This window comes from Lolium perenne, chromosome 3, assembly GCF_019359855.2.
Source record: "Lolium perenne isolate Kyuss_39 chromosome 3, Kyuss_2.0, whole genome shotgun sequence".
In the NCBI taxonomy this organism is placed as follows: Eukaryota; Viridiplantae; Streptophyta; class Magnoliopsida; order Poales; family Poaceae; genus Lolium; species Lolium perenne.
Window position 1 is genome coordinate 341028009 of NC_067246.2, and position 24523 is coordinate 341052531.

At 44.9% G+C, this 24523-nt stretch overlaps 2 protein-coding genes across 2 annotated transcripts; both read left to right on the top strand.

Moving 5' to 3' along the window:
- Window positions 1-8448: 8448 nt before the first annotated feature.
- Window positions 8449-9603, top strand: LOC127340508 (uncharacterized). The gene has a single exon (XM_051366251.1). The coding sequence runs from the start codon at window positions 8449-8451 to the stop codon at window positions 9601-9603; it is 1155 nt and encodes a 384-aa protein (XP_051222211.1).
- A 10729-nt stretch (window positions 9604-20332) lies between these two features.
- Window positions 20333-21121, top strand: LOC127340509 (uncharacterized). The gene has a single exon (XM_051366252.1). It carries the CDS (start codon window positions 20333-20335, stop codon window positions 21119-21121), a length of 789 nt encoding a protein of 262 aa, XP_051222212.1.
- The last annotated feature ends 3402 nt before the right edge of the window (window positions 21122-24523 follow it).

Genomic DNA, 24523 nt, shown 5'->3' on the forward strand with positions numbered 1-24523 from the left:
CCAACAGGTTTCTCCAGACGGCGCCAATTGACGAGGGTGCTCCTCGGCAATGCCCACCTTTTGGGGCTTAGGGTTGACGGAATCTTGCAGGCTGACACGAGACATCGACAAAGGTAAAACTCTTACTTCCTTCTTGTCTGATCTTGATTATCGAAATTATCGGATTACAATGGGGTAGCCGAAGGCTCAGACTATGATCTCGTCGAGATGCTAAGATTTCTAATGACCTAGCTCTAGACTTGCGGTGGTTTTGGCTGCGTTGATTGTGTGTCCCTCGGCAGACCTTCTCCTAGTCCTTATATTGCAGGCCAGGTCCCGAGAGTTATGTCCGGGTTCGACTAGGTTACAAGGAGTTCTACATCTAAACTTTCCTTGTCTCTTCGTCTTCTTGTCTTGTTCGTCAAGAATCATTCTTTGGAACCAACATAACAACCCACCTTAATTGGTGGATGATCTTTATGGGCCCCTAATTTGGCCGTAGGAGGTATCGTAATACTGATTACCCGAAGGGTAATGCCCACATTAACTGAAGTAGTTCTGGAAATGCAAGGTCATATTGAAAATATGTGTTATATACGGCCTCATCATGTACCTATATTAATGTAAATGTACACATATTTTTGTACTTTCTTCAACATATATATTGGCACAAGCTTGTACATGTCATTTAATAATTTCATACCGGTCATTTTGGATCTAAAAATCGAAGTGAATTTCATTGGCATATCTTAGGATAGCCAGGAGGGCCCTTGCCACCCCCAACCTCGACACACCCCTCCCAAATTAGACTTATATTTGTGACTATTCAACCAAGCTCTTCTGGCTTGCCAAGCTTGGCGGCTAATTCAAAACTTCAGCAGTTTGGCAGTCAAGCTGATGAAAGTAATTACACGTGAGCTCCAGCATGGAGGGAAACATGGGCTGTAGCTCCTAAAATAGGAAATTATTTGGAGAATAGGCAACAGCAAAATCATCGGATTTTGGGGAGACAATTGGTTACCAAAAAACTCGGTGTTAAAACATGTCCAAGGAAAAAAAAATAAACACTAGGTTCAGGAGAGTCTCGCGGCTGGTTTGTGAAAGATCAAACTCTTGGAATGAGGATATTATAAAAAACATTTTCATTCAAATGATGTTGAGCAAATAATCAACTCAACTCCTATGTACTTGCTGCATTATGGTTTATAGTTTTGGCACGGAAATTAAGAAACACATATTGATGACAAGTTACACGAGTTTTGGGCAAGATTACCCCTGAATTGTTGCATTGACAAAATAGAGGAGTTTGCATGAGCTAAAAAAATGCAATCAAATCCGTAATTTTTTTTCTAAACGAGTGGTTCTACGCAATACACCTTATATTTTAGAGTTTTTTTCTTCAGAAAAACTATACACCTTATATCAAGGAACGGAGGGAGTATGTAACAAGAAACTTTTTCTTGCTTGGCACTACCAGCCTCTGCACCGATTGCTGCACAAAGAAGAAATAATAATTGCGGTAGCCGATCATACATCTAGTGGAGGTGGATGAGACAACATGTTTCTTACGTTGGGCCTCCAGCTAAGGGTTGGGATGGAAGACAGCTAGGGAAACCTAGAAAGCTTATCACTCTCAGCTTCTAGTCTTTAGAGCAAGTCCAATAGGACCCATATACCCATATTGATAGGATATATATGGGCGAAAAGGAAAAAATGCCTCCATCTATTCCCCTACCGACGCCCCAAAAAATCCGCGGCTCCAACCAGACCCCCTCTCTCCCCTACAAATCGATGGGAGGGGGGTTGTAGGCACCCCCGATCAGTCGCCCCGAGCAACTTCTCCCTCCTAGACTACTCCTCCCGCCTCCTGGTTCGTCTCTCTCATCTATTCCTCCGTTTTTTCTCGAAATACCTCTCAAAATGTAGCTCGATTTGTCCACACTAGTCGGGTTTGAGAGAGAAGAAGAAGAGTAGAGGGGAGGGGGTGGGCCGGCTCTTCCATGGTGAGATCATCGCGGCGGGGGGAGCTGGGTGTTAAGCACCGCGATAGCCGTGGATGGGGGCGCGAGAGGGTGGTGTGGTTGTCATTGACTTGGGCCATATTGTGTTTGTTCTACTGCCTACGATATGTTTCTGTTTTTCTATATACAATATTTTTGCTAAATTGTTTGACAACTTATTGTTCAATTGTTGTCCTATTTCGGTTAAAGTTTAGTCCACTGTATCAATGCCTCAATTGCTATGATCCGAGGTGTATATTGATGAAGGTTGATTTGATGGCGGATCCATGTATTGTTGATCTGAGTTCAAGCTTAAAGAAAGGTAAATATATCAATGTGCATTAGGATGAGGCTACTCAGTCTAACAAATATCAAAATATGCCCCTAATTCTAGTCCTTGTTCGTCTTCTCCTAGTGCCAACACAAACAGGTTTGAGGATGAAGCTATGGAACCCAACATAGAAATTACCGCTATTTCGACAAGACCAATTGGTAGGAAGGTGGCGAGAGTGTAACAAGCTAAATTGCTACATAGATGGCATACAATACTACATAGGCGAGAGTGAACTTGTTTGTCTCATTGGACACGAGACATAAATTTCATGAATTATTTCCTATTTGATACTTCTTTTTTATTTTTTTCAATTTTATGAACTATTTCTTGGGTTGTATGAATTATTTCCATGAATTATAGTGGTTTTGAAATAACCGTTTACAAAGTTAGTTACGAAGATATTGTTTAAATACATGTGAATATGATATAGGGGAGATGATATAGGGCAGCGGCTGAAAATAGACAAAATATAGGGCGAGCCCTGCTGGACTTGCTCTTACAGTTTTTTGTGCCGCCATCACACTCGTTTTCATGGCAAGCACCGAGTGATTCATGTCGCTGTCCTTTGGTTAGTAGTTTTCATGTTTCTTAATCATGACATTGTGTTTGTTTATTTCTCCTTTATCAAACTAATGAGTTGCTTGTATGACTAATTTTGTTGTTGCAGCTATCGGTTAGTTGATGGGGAGCCTGGCACTGGCCCTTCTAGATCTGTACATATTAGTCAAGCCACTTTTGTGACATCCTCGTCTCTCGGTTGCTTACAGTTGGAGAGGAGGTAAGTTCATATGCCTACTATTATCTCCATTATTATTGTTATTATTATTATTATTATTATTATAATAGAATTTATTGGAGTTACTGATGCAGATTCAAAACTTAGTGACTTCAACAATATTTGCACTCTCAAGATTTTTGCACTTTATTAGTGTGACCGAAAGAGCGAAAAGAACAAGAGATCTCCAAACCTACAAATAGAGAGTAATCGAAGGATACTTTCTATATTTTTATGTTGTGGCTGCTAGAAGAAGATCTCCAAACCCTACACCAACTTGATGCATTTTCTTCCAATTGGTTAGCTTTTTTTTTCTTGTATTCTAATCATGAAGTTGTGTTTAATTATTTCTCCCTTATAAAGCTAATGAGTTACTGGCTTGACCAACGTTGCTATCGCAGATGCCGGATTGCAATGTTTGTGGAGCCTTTCACCAGCCTTTCCAGATTTGTAAACGCTATTAATCAAGCGTCTTTACGACATCATCAGTTCGATCGGTAGCTTGCGGTTGGGAGAGGGGGTAAGTACATATGTATACTTTTTGTATAATATAATATAACAATATAGAATTTATTTCATCTATTTATGTTAGTTCCTTATTATGCGCTACGTTTTTTAGTTACTATCCTCGAGATAGATTGTAAATAATTGAGTACTCAATCAATCTCCTTAATTCGCCAAAAAAGTAGCCAAAAAAGAAGGGACACCGTTCTTCCTTTTACTCCTTTCCTTTCGTAGAAATGAACTGGTCACGTTGGGGAGGAAGGGAGGAGGGAAAATTTGGAGCGACACAGAATGGGCCACAAACATCACGCAAGACTCAAAGATTTCAAAAAAAAAGTAGGGCAACCGACCTACATCATCCATTACTAGTTCCCTCCCTAATTTTGGGTGGAGGTGAGGCACCAACCAGGGTCTATCTCTTCCTCCATTCATTACAAAATACTCACATGGAACATCTTCCACTGACGCGATAGTTCGGACCGAAAGGGGCACTCTCCACTAGGATTTAGCATATATACCCCCGTTTTCACCTTGCTGGAGGGATTTCTGACTCAGTTCTCGGCTTCTCCCCTTTGCTCGAGCGATTTTGTGATGGAAATTCCAGCCCCTTGCTTCGTAGAGACGAACGGCGCCGATAGCGAGGAGATCGCCGTTCCTACGGGAAATGACGTACGTGGCCAGGAGAGGGCTGCCCCTTAGGGCAACGGCGCCCAAGGCGTGGAGAGCCATGCCGGGGAGAGAAGAAGTGCTGACCCCGACGCTACCACAACGCAAATGCAGGAGACTAGGGTAGACAGTAAGACCTGCCAACAGGTACCTTCGCCTGTCTCCACCCTCTCGCAACCGACGACTCTCCCTCTCTTGTGGGTTTATTTTCCTTCTCACCTTATGTTCCTCCGATGCTCTCGTCGTGCCACCATGGAAAACCGTACTTTGTGGTAGCTTGACCTTGCAAGCTCTCCCCCATTTTCTTGACCTTGCAAGATGCCGCGAAGTGCGGTTATCCCTGATGGCACTGTGAGAGCATTGGAGTAACATAAGGCGAAAAGGAAATCAAACCGACAAGAGAGGGAGCCATCAGTTGCCTAGGGGTAGAGACGGGCGATGGTACCTAGTGGCAGGTGTTTTTGTCTGCACTAGTCTTCAGGATCTGCATCGCGGCGATGTTGGGGCCAACACCGTCGCTCTCCCTGGCAAGGCTCTCTACGCCTTGGGCGCCAACGCGCTCCAGGGCAGCCCTCTCCTGGCCGTGGACGTCGTCTCCCACAGGAGTAGAGATCTCCTTGCTGCCGGCGCCGTCCAACTCAGGAAGCAAGGGCCGCAATTTCCATCACAAAATCGCTCGAGCAAAGGGGAAAAAATCAAGAATTGAGTGAGAGATCTCTCTGGCAAGATGAAAGCAGGGAGTATATATGCTAAATCATGGTTGAGAGAGCCACTTACGCTCCAAATTCTCGCACCACTGGAAGATTTTCCATGTGATTAGTTCGGAATGAAGGGAGGAAGAGACAGATGCTGGCAAGCGCCGCGCCTAAAGCCAAAAGTAAGGAGGGAACTAGTAACGGGCGATGTAGGTAGGTTGCCTGTTTACGGCTGATTCTACGTCCAAATCTTTCCTCCCCCCTTTCTCCTCGCCATCCCGGGTTCATGTCTATGGAAGGAACAACGATATCCCTTCGTTTTGGTAACTTTTTTTTAGAATAAAGGAGCTTCTCAGAGTGATTAAAATATATCTCAAGGATAGTTCCTAAAAAATGTGACACATAAATCTGTCAATTGTTTTGGATTAACTGGTCAATCGGTTTGGTTTCTTTTTCTGGGATTAAGTGGTTCGGGTCATTACAGGTGGAGTCTGTGAAAAGTTAGGTTTTGTTTGGGTCTACGGAAGTACTCCTTCTGTTACATTCTATAGTGCCTATAGTTTTTTTTAGCACGGAAATTAGCGCAAGAGTATTTTTTACACAAGACCCCCCTAGCTTAACGATTTGAGATCAACGTAAAATTTGGGAAATCCATATCTTCCTAACTTACCATAACAAATCCCACAAATCACTCTTGTTGATTCTCCATATATGTGCAGCCAAGTTCAATTAAGGAAAGCAAAATATTGCTTCCTAATTTTAAGAAATCGTTGGGCCATGCATTAGGAATCTCAATTAATTATTTTTAATTTTATATGGATTTTTTCTCACGCATGTTGTGTGGGAGCTGAACGGGGGAGGGGATAATTGAAAAAAAACCAAGCTACAACCTTATATTCTGAAACAAATGCCAAAAACCTATAGGCACTATAGAAAGAAACGGAGGGAGTAACATTTATGTATCGTTGGTTGTAGGCCTAAACAATTGGGGTGCTGCCGCACACCCCCCAGGCGGGTTGTTGGGCCGACCCAACATTCCCCCTCCTTTTATTTTATTTAATTGTTTGTTTTTTTCGTTTTTTCTGTTCTATTTTTTTACGTTTTTCAAAAGCCGATTCATTTTAAATCTGATTTTTTAAAATCTGGAATTTTACATTTTAGTTTTTTCTGAAATTTAAATATTTTCAAATTTTTATTTTTTAAAATTTGAACATTTTTTTGAAATTGAACATTTTTCAGATTTTGGATTTTTTTTCGATATTTGAACATTTTTTCGAACTTGAACATTTTTTTGAGATTGATCATTTTTTCAGATATTTGATTTTTCTCGAAACTTGAACAATTTCAAATATGAACATATTTTAAATTTGAACATTTTTAAAATTATTTTTTTAAAATATTGTTTTGAATATGAAAATATTCTAAATTTGAAAGTTTTTCACGTTTGAACGGTTTTCAAATTTGAACGTTTCTCAAAATCAAACGATTTTCAAATTTGAACATTTTTGAATTTGAACATTTTAAATTTGAACATTTTTAAAATTTTAAAATCTAAAAAATAAATATAAAAACTGAAAACAGAAAAGAAAAACAGAAAAGAGAAAAGAAAAACGAAATGGAAAAGAGAGGAAAATAACGAAAACCAAAAAAGCCTACCTGGGCCAGGCCCACACCCGCGTGGGTGGTGTGCAGTGGCCAGTAGCCACGGACCTGGTCGGTGTATAGGTTTTCCCTAAACAATTTGGTTCCTACAAATCATTAACTATGGTCGAGAACCGGTTATTTAGGTTTGTTCCTGCACCAGCGACCAGGACAAGCGGCCTCTGGACCATCCTTCGCCATCGAGCGCGCGACGCTTTGTCGTGGCAGGCAGATGATTATCTCATTGATCTCGTCGTCTCGGATGTCGCCGCTCCGCTCCCAGTCGAGTGAGCAGATGGTCTCGTCTTTGCTATCCAATTCGTCGTTGTCATCTTCAGGTTCTTGACCATAGTAGCTGGAGAACTGAAACACAAATGAGACCCCGGAGCTGCAGTCATTCAGCAGACATGAGATCACCATCAGGATGTTGGACCTTGATGCCCTCTTGTACGGGTCGCTCTCTTCATCTGTAGCAATTATAAGGACACGAGCTCGAACATCAAAGTATATATGGAACTTGTTGAATAAACAAGGTGAATGTGTCAAATTATTCAGTTTCATCAGTTAGCAAGTTAGCATAGATAGTTTTTTTTTTTGCGAATTACCTTGTATTACTCATAAACATCATGAATTACAAACTCACACGTGTCAGCTAAACCCTGGCGAGCCACAGTGTCGTTTGAGCATTTGTTCTAGCATAATTTGCCATAAAGTGACTACAAGTGTTCTGACATCTCTTAACATGAGTAATACAAGACTGGCGAACCTTCATTAAGGTTTTAATCTCTTCTGTCGTGGTTGTGTAGAAAGAGAGATCCACTTCATTGTTCTTGATGAGCTTGACAATCGCCAAACAATCAATTTCGATCATCAAGGGCTAATTGCACCAGTGTAAGGCAAGTGACAACCCATCCAAAAGTGCTGGTAATTCCGCTCCTAGGACATCAACAAGAGGGCCTTTGACGGAGGAGGTCACTGACATTGCCTTCTGCGATGCAGCCAAAGCTCGCCCTGCTCGTTCCGCTCGCAATAGTCCGATTAATTCCCCAGGTGAAAAAACATTAGACATTCCATCTTCGGAAACCCGCACTTTTGATGTTACTTGGCGTATAATAATCTCTATATGCCTATTATGGATCTGCACTCCTTGGGATCGATGAGCTTTTTGGATTTTATTCTGGCATGTCAACCTTGATCAATATTTGCACACAGAAATCACGAGGAGAACAACACTACTCACGCACGCATCACAGAGATTGGATTGCTACAGGCTCGTGTCGGACCTGGGATTTTATTTCTTATTTTTGGACTAGGGTTTACGGGGGGTTTTTACATGTATTTATAGGACTTGGGCTTGGGCAGAGTCCCTGCTAGACACGACATACCATCGTGCTTAAACCCAACATGGCGTTCCAAGTAGGGTTTCCTTGCTTATACAAAACGTATAGATCGATTAATAATTATTTAAACCTATACAATTTTTTTTTTTGGAAGGAATCTGAAAGAAGTAAAAACACAAGCTATCTGGCAAGCCGCACGTCGTGCCAAGTAGGTTTCCTTGCTTGTTGTATGATTCCGTCAAGGATTACGCTAGCTAGGCTTCCTGTGTGTTCCCAAATTCCAGCCCTATGCACACTATACATATATGTTTGTCGACTATAGAAGTCCAGAAGATCACAGAAAGTACCGTGTACATTACTATCTAGAGAGACACAGCCGCAAAAACAGACACCTACACGGTAAACTACAGGAACGACGTCGCTGCTGATAATGACGGCCGCCGACGGAAGCATCGAGGGAAAACCGTCCTTGTCACCGCCACCATGGTCAAAGCTTGCCGACGAAGTACTCGCGATGGTCCGCCTCAAAGTCTCGCTGCGCGACCGGGTGCGCATCGCCGCTGTCTGCAGATCGTGGCGCAGCCTGGCATCACGGCACCCTGCAGAGCCCACCGTCCCGTTGCTGCTGATCTCGCCGCCGCACAAATCCGTCGGCCCCATGTCGGAGCGTCTGTACAACCCCGAGGATGGTGGGCGCTTTTACTTCAACGTGCCTTGGGACCTTTGGTACAAGCGGATCGTCGGTTCCTACGATGGCGGCTGGATCGCCGCCATCGGCAACCACAAGCTTGTGATCAAGAACCTCTTTTCAGATACGGCAGCTACGCTTCAGCTGAAGACTGGGTTTGACTTCCAGGTGTGCAAAATCGTCTTCTCGGAGGCCCCGACCTCGAGCAACTGCATCTTGGCCGCCATCACCACTAACAGATTAAACATTGCAATGTACAGAGTTGGCCGACCGGACGGCGGCTGGACATCGACACGAGGGCCTTCCATGGAGGAGCTCACCGACATTGCTTTCTGCGGTGAAGAGCTCTATGGCCTTTGTGGTGACAATTTCGAAGCATCGGATTGTGTCTCTAAGGAAAGAACGATGCTTAAGCTGTTCAAGTTTGACATCGGCGTAAATGATGACGGTGCACCAATGGTCATTGGTGCACAACAATTGGGCGAACAGTTCGACATTGGAATGAGAGACAGCGTGAACATGTGGATGCCCATACGGGAGCGCAAGAAACAGATACGCGGCAGCTACATTGTCGATCTACATGGCAAGCCATCTATCGCAGTTGTGGCTAAATGGCAGCATGACCTCGGGCCTTTCTTCAAAGTGTTTTTCCTGGTTAGTGACGATCATGATGACTATATGTGGGAAGAGGTGATGAGCCTGGGTGACTACGCCTTGTTCGTAAGCCCAACTTGCTCCAAGGCGGTGGAGGCTGGTGGCCATATGAAGGGAAACACAGTGTATTACTCGTGCCATCGTGGCTACTCGGGTAGCAGCAAGTTGAGAGCCGGTGACGGAGACGAGGTGGAGAGGATTGGGTCGGTAGGGTTGTACGTAGGGAACGGTCCTCTTGGTTCCATGTGGCTTCTCCGTCCTGCAGAGTTATCAATTAATAACCGAACTGCGTGCACAATTTATTTAGACATACATGCTATAGGGTAGCCTACTTATTCTAGTGTGTGCTTTAATCACATTTTTGGTAGCTTTCTTACCATTATTGTGGAGCATAATTGCTTGAACAAAATTGAATTCCATCAGTTTATATTGAGCCGTCACTCTCTATCGGTGGAGGGGACGGACGGCGGGATAATCCAACCATGGAGGACGCCGGAGTGTGTTAGGGTTGCAATAGGCGGCATCGGTGCAATTGGGAAGAAGTTCAGTGGGTAGCGGGAAGAGGAAAAATCATACTTAACCACTTAATCCAGGGGGGTAAATATAAGGAACAGAGCGACCGCTTTTACTCTAAACTGTATATTGATTCGACAATCTGCGGTCTAGGAGTGAACTTTTGTATCCCTTGTATGCTGCAAATCATTGTCAGCTTCTTTACTTAACCCTCGACTGGGCAACGCGAATGTGTGGTACGTATGGATAAGGTGTACACATGAGCAGGTGCTAAAGAAATCCCTTCTAGTAAAATAATGTTTAGGGTACTACTAATTAAAATTACAAGGAGAACCTACATCGGTATTTACGAGTTTATGGTTCGTTATATATCTTTACCTATCTTCAGGAGAGTAAAAGATTGAATCCTAGAAGAAGAAAGATTTTTGAAGAACTTAAAAATTTGCTAGTATCTTTTAGAATTTGCTTTGTAATCGTTTTAGTCAGCTCGTGTATCTCTTTTTTTTTTGCGGGGAGCTCGTGTATCTCTACCATATACTATTTATTACAATAAATATATGTGGTACTAATTGTCAAAAAAAAAAAACTACAAGTGCATGACAAAATTATTAAGAGTAGTGCATGTCGCATGCATCAGCCTTGCCGTCGCGGCCTCACCTCGCCGTGCACGATGCGAACTTCCCGTCACCGTCCCCCTTGGCACCGTCCTGTCTGGTTGATGGGATCCGGAGCGTGACGTCGAACACCCTGAACCCAACGCAGCCTGTCTGCGACCAGACCTTCCACCACGAACTCCGGCAAGGGACCCACCCCGATCCTCCCCGCCAGCACCGTCGTCTTCCGCACCATCCAAAGCTCCCACGGACGGACGCAAGCCTCCTCGCCGGTGGCCCCATACCCGAGCGCGACGCCATGGTAGGCCACCTCCACGGCGGTGCCACGTGCCAGGCACACCCTGCCCCACAGCGGGCTCCGAGACTCAACACCGAGCGTCATACTGGGCGATCTCGCCGGAAGATGACTCGGACGACGAGTCAACAGCGGAGGCGACGCAGTCTTCGGCTTCATACTGCACGCCGGTGGAGGATGCCGGACGCGATCTCTCGGCGGCGTCGTTGTCTGCTGTACACCGGCGGGAGCAGAAGAGGCTGCGACAGCGGGCGGCGGCGCTGCAGCTCAGACCAGGTACGCCATCATCAACCTCTCCCTTCCGTTCTATGTCTCGGTCATCTCCATTGACAGAGACGGAGAAGATGAACAGGTGCAAGACGCCGGTAATGTCACCGACGACTTTTTGTCTAGAATCTTTCGATCCTGCTGAGTGGATCTTGGTCCAGAGACGATATAGGAAGATGCAGTGGTCTCGCCGGCGTCGAGTATGGCCGTCGGCGGGATTTGAATCTCGGCAGAGACGACGGGATGATCTGTGCGTTCAAAATTCAAAAAATTTGCAAACGGGCCGTATGGGCTCCGTCGGGTACGAGGTTTTCTCTGATCGCGATGTCTCTGGTCGTATGGGCCTCGAGCGTTCGATCGATCCTGATCTGGATAGGATCCCACGCTTTGCCAAAGGACTCGGTGTTGGCTAGGGTTTAACACAACAGTTTTGGCACGCACCATCATCGTTTCGCCGCCGTTGCCTTCTATCTCGCCGTCGCGCTCTGATCTGACGATGGCGAATCGAGGCGGCGGGCAACCCAACCGGGGTCGTCCACCGGGAGGACGCGGTGGTGCGGGGTGGCAAGATGTTTTTGGTGCTGGCCGTGGGAGCAACTTCTTCCACGGGGGGCCTAGCGGCACGGCGGGCACCGGAGCGGATGCAGGGGACCAGTCCAATGTCTTCGGCGACGGTGTCTTCCGGGCTGGCCCGTCGCGCCCAAACAATGGCGGTGACCGCGGTGACCGGCGGTATCACAATGGCTTTAACAATCAGCACGACGGGCGACGCAACTATGGGTACAACAATTACAATTCTCGTCGTTTTGTTCCAAATAATAGTACTGCTGCTAGGGGTTCCAATGGCGGGTATGCTGCCACGGTGCCGACTTTGTCAGACTTTCAGCAGAAATTAGTTGCAGAGGCGGCAAAGGCTTTGGCTAAACAGCTCGCCGGAAGACCTGAATTTCTGAACTGTGAGCAGCCTATGAATAATAGTAGCTCGCAGCCGACGCCAAATCTGGTAAGGCAGCCGGGGTTTGCAAGGCCTCAGCCGGTACAGTCTACTCCAAATTCTGTGACTCAATCACTGCGACCTGAGGAGGTTATGTTAGCTGTTGCTGGGATTGGAAGTAAAGATCCTGTGATACACGTTGAAGGTATGAGTGAAGCTGATTTTGTAGCTGCAAATAATAAGAAGGGTCCTAGCTGTTTTCGGTGTAGATAACATGGTCATTTCTTGAACGATTGTCAGGTTATTCTCTGTGACTGTTGTCAGAAACCTGACCATGCTACTAAAGATTGCCCGTTACATAAGGCTCCTAGACCGAGGTTAGCAATGTATGGAATGGGACATCCTGATTTGGCATTTTGGGAGTTCCCTATTTCTTCTTCTGTTCGGCCTAGGGTCGAGAATACGCGCTTGGGTAGAGTGGAGGTGTCTGGTGGTACTCTCTCTATAGCACAGCTCATTACTCATTTGCAGTGGGTTGTACCAGATAGTGCATATCAATGGGAAGTGGAACAAGTTGAGCAGCATGTGTTTAAGGTAAATTTCCCAAGTAAGGTTGAGCTAGTGCGAGTCCAACACTTTGGGCGCTTTCATGTGCCGGATTCGAGCATCATTCTGTCTTTTGATTTCTGGAAGAAGGATGTTGAGCCAGTTTGGGCGCCGGAGGATGTCTGGGTGAGAGTGCATGGCTTACCACCAGTTGCGTTGGATGATTATCTTTCTCTTGGGGCACTTGGGGATGTGTTTGGGAAAACTAAGGAGGTTGATATAGCTTTTACTCGACAGTATAATGTGCTTCGGATGTTTATTACTTGTTTGGATACCACTCTCATACCGGATACTTGGGATCTTAAAATTAAAAATGAGTTCTTCAGATTGAGATTTGAAGTGGAAGGGGGAAAGCATGTTGTCCCTTCAGATGTGACTATGTCAGAGGCTCCAGGTGATGGTGGGGATGATGATCCTCAGGGTCCTAATAATCAGAAGAAGGATGATTTGGATAGAAATAATAAGAGGAATAAGAATGTGGGGGAGAATGAGGAAAATAAGAATGGTGCTAGCTCTTCACCACAATTGAATGATAAGGCAGTGGGGACGAATGATATGATGCGGTCCAATCCTCAAGTAACTAGGTATGACAGCCCAGATGGTGTTAATAATAATTTTTTATTTGATTCAAATAGCTTGTGTTTAAATCCAAAATTTTTGTTCAATTCTTTCAGCGAGGTGGCGGACAGTGTTGGCGAGTGTATGCCTCACACTGTTGTTAGTGCACCAAAAATTATGCAGCATATTGCAGAGAACCAGATGGGTAAGAGAGAAAGTGAGAAGATCGGAGCGGTGTTGGCTAGCACGTCGATCGTGTGCACTACGCCGCGCGCGCATGTAGCGGTACCCTCGAGGCATGCAGAGGCGGGCAGGGTGGCTCTGGCGCCGGGCGCCCGATCCGTTGGCGCTGCTAGTATGCGCGCCGAGACAGCAGGCCATGGTCGTTCGGGAATGCAGCAGCCTGGTATGCATGGCACTTCCCCCAAGGCCATGCAGCTGGGCACGTCTATGACCACTCCATCAAGTATATCTAAGGTGAAAAGCCCAGTGCATTTTCCTGCTGCAGTATATGATGGTGATTCTGTTTTTTCGACTAAACTTTGTGATGAACAGGGAAGTATGTCCCCTGGATTTGCCAAATCTGAGTTGCAGACGCGTGGGTCGAAAACTTTGCAGCACACTTATGAGCAGATAGTTGCATTCGGGGGGATTCAAGAGGAGGCAAAGCGCGAGGTGCGGTCGAGTGGAAGATTGCGGGCTCAACATAATGCGGATATGACGCAAATGGAGAGGGCGACGATGCTAGCAACAAAGCGTGCGGAAACGCCAGTGATAGGTATGTCAACAATAAAACCAACCTCTATTACTTCTTTCGCGGATGACCAAATAATTGATGATGCTAGGATCTTGGGGGTTTCGTTAGGTGTATCCCTTTCCGAGTGTATTAAATCTGCCAAGCTGATAAAAGATTTTGAAAAACAAAGATCAATCACTTTATTAAAAGGTACTGATACACGGTCACAAAACTGTTTGCTGGTTTCCCGTGCTTCTGATTTGTGTGATGATTTAGAAGCAGAAGAGGAGTTTTGGAGTGACGAGAATATAGAGATTCCTAAAGTTATTACTAGGGAGAGAAAGACTCGAAAAAAAAGTCTTATGATAAAGAAAATGTTAGGAGGAGTAATCGAGTTAGATTTAAACCATCAAAATTACAATGACAAATCTTAAAGGAATGACATGGAACAGTGAAGGATTTCGAGACCCGGGAAAACATTTCTTTGTAAAGGAATCGATCAGGGAGTATGACCTGGATTTTATTGCCTTGCTAGAAACAGGCAGATCTAATTTTGAGGTTCATTTTTTAAGGGAGTTGGCTGCGGGTAAAATTTTTGCTTGGTTTTGTTTGCCACCACATGGGAGATCGGGTGGCATTTTGGTAGGGATTAATACAACTACTTTGGTGGTAAATAGAGTAGATAGTGGAGATTATTGTGTCAAGCTGTCCATTACATCGAAAATAGATGGGTTTCAATGGCTTCTAGTGCCGGTGTATGGGGCGGCTAAAGATAAAAATAAATATGAGTTCCTTGCAGAATTGGTAAGGACTTGTGAATCAGAAACAATACCAATGTTATTAGCCGGGGATTTTAATATTCCGAGGAAACCAGAGGATAAAAGCAATGATAACTTTAATCCTCGATGGCCTTTTATTTTTAATGCGATTATTGAAAATTTGAATTTGAGAGAAATTGCGTTATCGGGCCGGCAATTTACTTGGGCTAGTAGAAGACAGACACCTACTTATGAAAAATTGGACAGGGTTCTTGCGAGTGTGGAATGGGAACAGAAATTTCCTTTAGTCACTGTCAGGGCTTTGACACGCTCGGGTTCTGATCATACTCCGCTTTTGATTGATGCGGGGATCCAGGCACATTTAGGTAAAAAACCGAGGTTCTCTTTTGAGTTGGCATGGCTCGAACAAGAGGGGTTCGATGAGCTCATTGCTGCGGAATGGGCAGCCGGCCCCATTGGAAAAAGCCCAATTCAAACTTGGCAAAATAAAATAAGACATTTGCGACGCTTTCTACGGGGTTGGGCAAAAAATTTGAGTGGAAAATATAAGAAGGAGAAGGAGAAACTTTTGAGCATTATAGATATGTTAGATATTAAAGCGGAAGTGATACCGTTATCTCAAGGGGAGTGTAATGAGCTAAAGGTAGCTAATGAAAAGTTAAATAAACTTCGACGAGATGAAGAGATCAAGTGGGCTCAAAGGGCAAAAGTAAAATATATTCAGGAAGGGGGAGATAATACCAAATATTTTCACCTTATAGCTAATGGTAAGCACAGGAAAAAGAAAATTTATCAACTGGAACAAGATGAGGGAACCATTGTAGGTGATGATAATTTAAGGGTTTATATTTCGGAATACTATAAAAAACTTTTCGGTAATCCTGAGCCTAGTTCGGTTGTGCTAGATGAGAGCATAGTTCAAGATATTCCGCAATTGTCAGCGGAGGAGAATCAAGTGTTAATTAAGAATTTCTCGATGGAGGAGGTTCATGATGCTATTTTTCAAATGGAACATAATAAGTCCCCGGGACCAGATGGTTTTCCTGCGGAGTTTTATCAACATTTTTTGGGGGTTATTAAGTTTGATCTGTTGGCTTTATTTGAGAGCTTTCAGAAAGGGGAACTTCCGCTTTATAAATTGAACTTTGGGGTGATTACTTTATTACCGAAAAAGGAAAATGCAACTCAGATTCAACAATATAGACCAATTTGCTTACTTAATGTGAGCTTTAAAATTTTCACTAAAGTTGCTACTAATCGTATTTCGGAGGTAGCTCAAAAAGTCATCAGACCTTCTCAGACGGCTTTTATTCCTGGAAGACACATTTTAGAAGGGGTTGTGGTACTTCATGAGACAATACATGAAATGCATAGAAAGAAACTAGATGGGGTTATTTTTAAAATTGACTTTGAAAAGGCGTATGATAAGGTTAAATGGCCCTTTTTGCAACAAGTTCTTCGTATGAAGGGCTTTGATCCAATTTGGTGTGATAGGATAAAGCAATTTGTACAAGGTGGGAGTGTGGGTATAAGAGTGAATGATGCGATTGGACATAATTTTCAAACTAGGAAAGGCTTAAGACAGGAAGATCCTTTATCCCCAATACTTTTTAATATTGTCGCTGATATGTTAGCGATTCTTATTGATAGAGCGAAGGAGGTAGGTAAAGTGGGAAGTTTGTTACCGCACCTTATTGATGGAGGAATTTCCATTTTACAATATGCTGATGACACAATCCTGTTTTTGGAACATAATATTGCTAAGGCCGTTAATATGAAATTGATTCTATGCATCTTTGAACAATTATCGGGTCTGAAAATTAATTTCCACAAGAGTGAAATCTTTACATTTGGTAAGGCAAAAGATATGGAGGATCAATACAGACACATTTTTGGATGTGAGTCAGGAACTCTACCCCTAAAATACTTGGGAATTCCAGTACACTATAGAACTTTGCGGAATGCAAAATGGAATCCCATTGAAAATCGGTTTGCCTCTAAATTAGGGTGTTGGCGTAGTAAATTGCTATCGTACGGTGATAGATTGGTTCTAATTAATTCGGTTCTTACAAGTCTGCCAATGTTTATGCTATCCTTCTTGGAAATCCCAATTGGGGTGAGAAAAAGGCTGGATTTTTATAGATCTAATTTTTTCTGGCAATCTGATGAGCATAAGAAGAAGTATAGGTTATCTAAATGGAGTATTCTGTGTAGACCAAAGGATCAAGGGGGATTGGGGATTGAGGTTTTGGAATTGAAGAATAGATGTTTGTTGAGTAAATGGTTGTTTAAACTCCTTACAGAGGAGGGTATGTGGCAACAGCTCTTATATAACAAGTATATTAAAAACAAAACTTTAGCTCAAGTTGAGGTTAAACCAACTGACTCACCCTTCTGGAAGGGTCTTATGCATGTCAAAGCGGATTTCTTTAAGAGAGGTTGTTTTAAAGTAGGGGATGGAAATTCTGTGAGGTTTTGGGAAGATGTGTGGTTGGGTGATACGCCTTTATCTCACCAATATCCGGCGTTGTACAATATTATTCAGCATAAGAATGTGTTAGTGTCGACTGTGTTTGCTACGCAACCTATTAATATTACATTTAGAAGAGGATTGAATGATAATAAGTGGCTGCAGTGGTTACAACTATGCCAAAGATTAATTACAATCAATTTAACATCTGAATCGGATAAGTTTGTTTGGAAACTAAATGAGTCGGGTACGTTTACAGTTAAGTCTATGTATCTTGATTTGATGAATGGGCATACTGTTTACCTTCGTAAGTATTTATGGAAGTTGAAGATTCCTTTGAAGATAAAAATCTTTATGTGGTTCCTTAATAATAAGGTGCTTTTGACTAAGGATAATTTAGCTAAACGGAAGTGGAATGGTTGTCAAAAATGTTGTTTTTGTGATTCCATGGAAACTGTGAATCATTTATTCGTTCATTGCCCGTTTGCACAAATAATATGGCGTATGATGTATCTTACTTACAATATTCCTCCGCCAGCTAATACTACTAATATGTTTGGTAGATGGCTTAATGGAGTGAGGAACGAGGATAAACAAAAAATTCGAATAGGTGTTTCGGCCCTATGTTGGGCTATTTGGAGGACTAGAAATGATATGATCTTTAACAAACAAAGTGGGACTAATTTTTTGCAGGTTATCCGGCGAGCTGCTCATTCAATTCAGCAATGGGCGTTGCTCCTCCCTATGGAGCAGCGGGAGGCTATGGTTATTGGATGCAACCGGATGCTACGGGTTGTTCAGGACTTCTATTTCCAGGCTACTGGGTGGCGACATCTTAATAGAATAGCAAATGCATAGCCTTTCTATTAGACTTTTTGTGGCCTGGTTATTTCTGTTTCGAATTTAGAGTCTCAGTGATTGTAATAAGTGAGGATGGTTTATGGTGAATTGACACTTGAGTTTTAATAAAGAAAGCCGTGTGCATCTATTGATGCAGAGGCTGGAGCGATGCTCCTTTATCGAAAAAAAAGTAGCGCGGTGGCGTCGGGTGGATGTATTGGATCACGAGCAAGACGATGATGGCAATGACGGCTACGGCGGCCACAGCCAGGAAGCTCCAGCAAAGGAGGCGTCCTCCGCCGGCGCGCGCCATTGGTTGCTGGTCTCCAGCCATGGTCAAGGTTGAGGTTCGGTTTTTCCGTGGTGATTGTTGGTATTGCTTTGCTGCTACAATGGATCGATCGAGGAGCAAGAGGGATTCCGTCGTATATAAATGGTACCTACGGCTTTGCTGCAAGAATACAATAAACTAATAAAGCTCGTTCCAAAATCTCCCTCTCTCTAAAGCTGAGATTTCCTTTTTGTCGCCTTCTGTTTTAAATGCTGAAGTACCTCGCAAGAGAAAGATGGGTCATAAAATATATTTGCTTCTATATATCATTTTCTTTTCCTTACAGGAAGATCAATGCACAAAACGAAACATGATACATGTATATATCGGTGGCAAGTTTGAAGAAGGGTGGTTTGAAAAAGGGTGTAAATATTTTTGCTCCGTTAAGATGGCAAAACATTTTGTTTTCCAATCAGCGCACATCTTGTCATGGACGCCAGCGTACTACGTCCTGCCATGGACGCCAGCGACCGACCATGCCCTGCACTGCCCCTTTAATGAACGTCGACGACCGACCATGCTGCTGCTCTCTAACTCCTGAGGACGTTGAGCATCCGACAACAAAAATACCCAAGGCATACCGTGTGGTGCGCCACTGTAAAGTACATTAGCCATGACCCACGGGTAACTATTAGCAGTGGCGCGCTAGCCGTGGCGCACCGTAGTGCACCAAGGGTAGCAAAATAAGGTGCGCCACGGGTAGCTATTTTTCTGTTAGTGGAAGTTGAGACCGGCCATGGCGACAATGCATCCTAGAAGAACAAGATGCTGCAGTGGGCAAACAGAATGTGATAGCTCTCCTTTCACCCCCCTTTTCTGAACTACCCCTTTGATTACGGTTGAACTGTAATGTTAACACCCCATTCATAGTAGCTAAGGACTATGCTTATTAACTGTCATTCGTAGTAGCTAGGCAATAACCCTAAACCTAATCGAAGATCTGGAGACAATGAGTTCCCAGCTGGCGGCGCTTGCATTACATAATTGGGTTGACGAACCAATTACGGTGGGTGTAGGATAGAGGTGGTATTGAAGCAAAGGAGTAGGCCGCCGGTTTTCTTGGGGCTCGGGAGATTGAATAGATAGGGCCCCACAAGTTGTTAATTCGCTGCTGGGGAATTCACACAAAAGGGAAGGACTTATTCTCAACGAAAAAGTGCTCTCTGAACCGAACGTGAAAGTTGTTTTCCATCAGACGGCTGTTCACGTAACTCCGTTCTCGGCTTGGATTATATATCCATTTGGTCCGCTCTCAGCCATTCCACACGCTGCCTAGCAGAGACGTGGTTATCTAAAGCGGAAAGAGGTTGCACGGAGCCTCTCGGCCAGGTTGTCGATCGAGATATATGGTTGGTGTAAACAAGCGTGGCATTTTGGAGGCCGAGCTTTAGCTCTTTATTTCCAAACACTTAAAATTCAAATTTCAAAGTTTTTTTTAAAACGAAACAAAAATCTAGGGGTTGCCAACGATGTATGCTAGAATGGCGCAAAATCTCAACGTAAACAAACTTTTATTCTAAGCTACACGAAATTGAAAAAATCTAATAAATTTTATAGTCTTGAAATGTGCACTATTCACTATACAATTTGTTAGAATTTGTTATTTTTGTGTAGTCTAGAATAGGAAGTAGTTTGTATTGAAATTTTACACCATTGTAGTATGTACCATTGGCTATCTCTAGAACTTTGTTTCGATATTTTTGAAACTTTGAAATATAAATTTTGGGGTATTTGCAAATAAAATGCTACCTGTAGCTCGGCCTTCATTTTGAATTTTCATGGTGCAAACAATGATATTGGCGTGTGCGCTGTTTGTCGTGACTCGTGAGTATGTAATTGATTCTACTAAGATACAGTATAGAATTCAAAAACAACTTTGCATCGAGATACTAGCTAGTGCTGTCCGATGGTGACTCCGAATCACCTCTTCCTTATGTGTTACGCCGATTGGCAACCGAATTAAGTCCTTGCTTCCATGTCGTGCGCGCCCCGTTGTGCCTCGAAACACCGAACCGATTTGACGACGTATCGATCGATCGCGTAGGTAATAATTAAATCACACGGGCAGTGGTGATTCCACCGCGGGCAACGAGCGAGAGAAGAAAGCAAAGCAATGTCCGTCGGCGACGGCATCCGACGACCGTCATGGTCCGATCTACCCGACGACAACCTCGCCGATGTCTACCATAGGCTATCGTCCGCGCCTGACCGCGCGCGCTTCGCCTGCGTGTGCACGTCGTGGCGCCGTATCGCACCGCCGCCTCTCGTCCCGGTGCTCCTTCCTTGGACCACCCAAGGCAGCGACCGCAAGGGCTACCGGAGAAGGCGAGCTCTCGACCTGGAGAGCGGCATGCCCACGCGCGTCCAGCTCCCGTGGTTCGCCAGAGACAAAGTGTTAGTCGGGTCGTACAACCGCGGCTGGGTCGCAGCCGTGTCCAAGCACAACCAGCTCATGATCATCAACCTCTCCTCTGGCGCCCAACTTCCGCTCTCCAACAAACAAAGAATCGTTGGATGCACATGTATGGCAGCGGCGAGATCAGCATGGACCCGTGAGGTGCAGAAAATCATATTCTCCGATTACCCCGACTCGAGGTCGGGTGAGGGTTGTATCCTAGCCGCAATCACGGTACATTTGAAACTAGCGGTTTGCAGGGTTAGCTCTCCAGACAATGGGTGGCTAACACAAGGATGCGGGACGGACGATGACAAGTTGTTCATGGACATTGCTTTTTGCAAGGGTGAGCTCTATGGCCTCGCGCACCATCAAGTGTACAAGTTCCAAATCGGTACCCGCAAAGACAATCCCCATGTGGTCACCACGGCCGCGATCATACCCATAGAAAGCAGCCCTTATGAGCGCAAGCTTGGGGTGGCCTACCACGTCAGATACATCTTTTGAGTTGCATGGCAAGCTCACGATGGCGTTGCAGGCCGATTACGCAAAAGTACACCAATGTGAGGCTCGCTTTTTCGTGGTGCTTAAGCTCGACGCAACACCCTGTGGTGGATACATGTGGACAGAGGTGACAACGTTGGGTGAAAATGCCCTGTTCTTATCACCAACATTCTCCCGGGCAATGGAGGTGCCACCAGAAGGCCCGCGCAGAGTGAAGTGGAGCGAAACCACATCTACTACTTCATACAACACGATGTAAAGCCAGCCAGCCCCGTGGCATGCTTGGTGAGGATAGACGACCTTGGAAGTTTTGACGTATATCACTGGTATAGCCATGTTGTGCATCGCAGGAGAAGTCAATCAGTGGATCACTTGGAAAAGCAATTTTTGCATCACCGGGGAATTCAAAATTTGCATTGGGAAAAAAACCAAGTTGAGTACAGTTGGAAAGAACGAGTTGTACGAGCCGCGCATCACCAGGAAGGCCAAGGTTTGCGTCAATGCTTGGACACGATGATCCCCTCACGAGGATACCATTACATGTACAACTACAAGGGTGTCCGTGATGGTTGCATGTGGCTCTTTATGCCCCGGGACATCTAATTCCTCATCCATGCATCTGCTTTGCTACCGCTTATGTTGGATGCTAGCAATTCTATCATTTGTATTTTGTAAAACATACTTTAGCAATTCTATTTTTTTAGTTCCAGATCTACCTATTCTTTCTCGGATGGCTGACGCTTGAGAAAAAGAGAGTCTCCACGATAGACCAGCCCGACCCGCCGCCGACTGCCGCCGCCGGCCCGGGCGCATCCTCGCCGCCCGCCGCGGACAGCCGCCGGCCGTCCCTGCCCGGCCCCGCCGCATCCCGAGTCAGTCAGATCCGCCTCCGCCGTCACCAGCCCGACCCGCCGCCGACCGCCGCCGCCGGCCCGGGCGCATCCTCGCCGCCCCGCCGCGGACCGCCGCCGACCGTCCCTGCCCCGGCCCCGCCGCAGCCCGCAGGCATTCGCCGCCCAGCGCCGCCCTGCGCCCGTCGAAGGGTTCTGTGCGGGCGAAGACGACGCGCGCGTGATCGGCGGCGCCGGGCATTTGATGGGCTCGATCTGTGCGGCTCCCTGCTGACCCCCTGCGGCGATGGAGGAGGCCGACCGCGCCTGGGAGGAGGCCCTTATGCGCCTGGAGGCGGAGGATGGTGCTGCGGTTACGGCCATGGCCATGGCCGCCGCGCCTCAAGTGGGCGGCTCTTCCACAGAGAAACACACCGGATGCACCCGTGCTGTCAAATTGGAGCAGTCTGTTGAGGCTATCCAAGTTACTGGTACTAGAGTTTCATCCAAGTCATTCATTTCTTTTTCTGATACTAGAGTTTCTTCGAATTTGAGTAGTATAGGTATCTCGTTGGGTAGTGGTTCGGATGAGATTTTAGCTTCAGCTCATGTGTTGAGACAGACGGAGCTTGACCGTTTAACGGTTGCTCCAAATGGATCCACTGAGTCGGCTACTTCCATTGTTGACGATGATGAAGATGATGGCATCCTAGATGGTCATCTTCTCTCGGCTATAGTTGGAAGTGTGACAGAAGTTGATTTAGACCACTCAGAGCTCAGTTCAGTTTATGATCTAACTGCCTCTGAACGTGGTTCTAGATCATCGGCTAGAAAGAAATCTCGTAGATATGGCAAAAATTCTAAATCCAAAATAGTTTCTCGATGAACGGCATGTTTCGGAATAGCAGAGGTCTTGATGACTTGGCTAAGCATTCTCATATTGCCGATGGTTGTAGAGATTATGATTTAGATTTCATTGCTATATCGGAGACGGGTAGGCGAAATTTCACACAAAGTTTTCTCGACCGATTGTCAGGCGGAATTAACTTTCAGTGGTTTTCTCGCCCACCTCGTGGTAGATCCGGTGGCATTTTACTTGGCGTCCGCATAGATACCATTACTGTCTTAGCTAGTTCTGATGGAGAGTATCATATTAAGCTCGACATTCAGAATAAAGCAGACGGGTTCAAGTGGAGTCTGGTTGCCGTGTATGGTGCCGCCCAGGATGCTTTTAAGGCTGACTTTTTACGTGAATTGGTAAATCTTACAAAAGATAATCCTTATCCGATTTTAATCGGAGGCGATTTTAATTTGTTGAGATTTCCTCACGAGAAAAGTAAAGGCCGTTTTGATGGACATTGGCCTTTCTTGTTCAACGCTGTCATCGATAGCCTTGATTTAAGGGAGGTGTTCATGTCTGGTCGACAGTTTACTTGGGCCAACAGCTTGCCTGAACACACTTACGAGAAACTAGATCGCGTGTTGATGGACACCGAATGGGAAAATAAATACCCTATGGTGTCTGTCCGTGCACTAGAACGTATTGTAAATTTGTCTGACCATGCCCCCATCTTCCTAACTACTGGGAATCCCCGTCCAGTGTGTAGACGGCCGTTCAAATTTGAACTTGGTTGGCTACATCGAGAGGGTTTTCATGATATGGTTAAGAAGGTTTGGGAGAGACCGGTCGGGGGCAGCTCTCCAATTCTGAGATGGAATAATAAGATGCGGTCAATGCGCAAACATCTCTCTGGTTGGGCTGCCCATACGGCTGGTATCCTTAAAAAAGAGAAGGCTCGCTTATCAAATGTTATTGATGAGCTTGAGGCTGTTGCGGAGGTTAGACCGTTGTCGACGCAGGAGATTGAACTTAAAAATCAATCAAATGCGCAGATGGCGAGTCTCCTTCGTGAGGAGGAACTCAAATGGTATCAACGATCCAAAGCCCAGTTCATATTGGAAGGAGATTCAAATACGCGATATTTCCATGCTTTAGCCAATGGGAGACATCGGAAAAAACGTATTCATTCTCTTACTCAAGATGAAGGGGTGATTGAAGGCCATGAGCAACTCAAATCTTACATTACTAGTTATTATAAAGGTTTGTTTGGTCCTCCGGAGGAAAGTACCTTCTCTCTTAATGAGGACTTAACGGACGATATACCCCAAGTTTCCATTGAGGAAAATGGTCTACTAACCGCACCTTATACCGAGGAAGAGGTTCAGAAGGCAGTTTTCCAAATGGAATGCAACAAAGCACCGGGTCCTGATGGTTTCCCAGCCGAGTTTTATCAAACTTTCTGGGACACGATTAAATCGGACCTTCTAGATTTGTTCAGTGACCTACACTCTGGACAACTAGAATTATTTCGTCTAAATTTTGGTGAAGTAATCTTGTTACCGAAAGTTAATGAGGCAGAAAGGATTCAACAATATAGACCTATCTGCCTCTTAAATGTAAGTTTCAAGATTTTCACGAAAGTGGCCACCATTAGACTTAATACGGTTGCGGATCATGTTGTCCAGCCATCACAGACAGCCTTTATGCAAGGAAGGAACATCCTCGATGGTGTGG

Excerpts from the sequence above, each read along its gene's own strand:
- LOC127340508 (XM_051366251.1), top strand. The coding sequence starts at position 8,449 with ATGGTCCGCCTCAAAGTCTCGCTGCGCGACCGGGTGCGCATCGCCGCT.
- LOC127340509 (XM_051366252.1), top strand. The coding sequence starts at position 20,333 with ATGTCCGTCGGCGACGGCATCCGACGACCGTCATGGTCCGATCTACCC.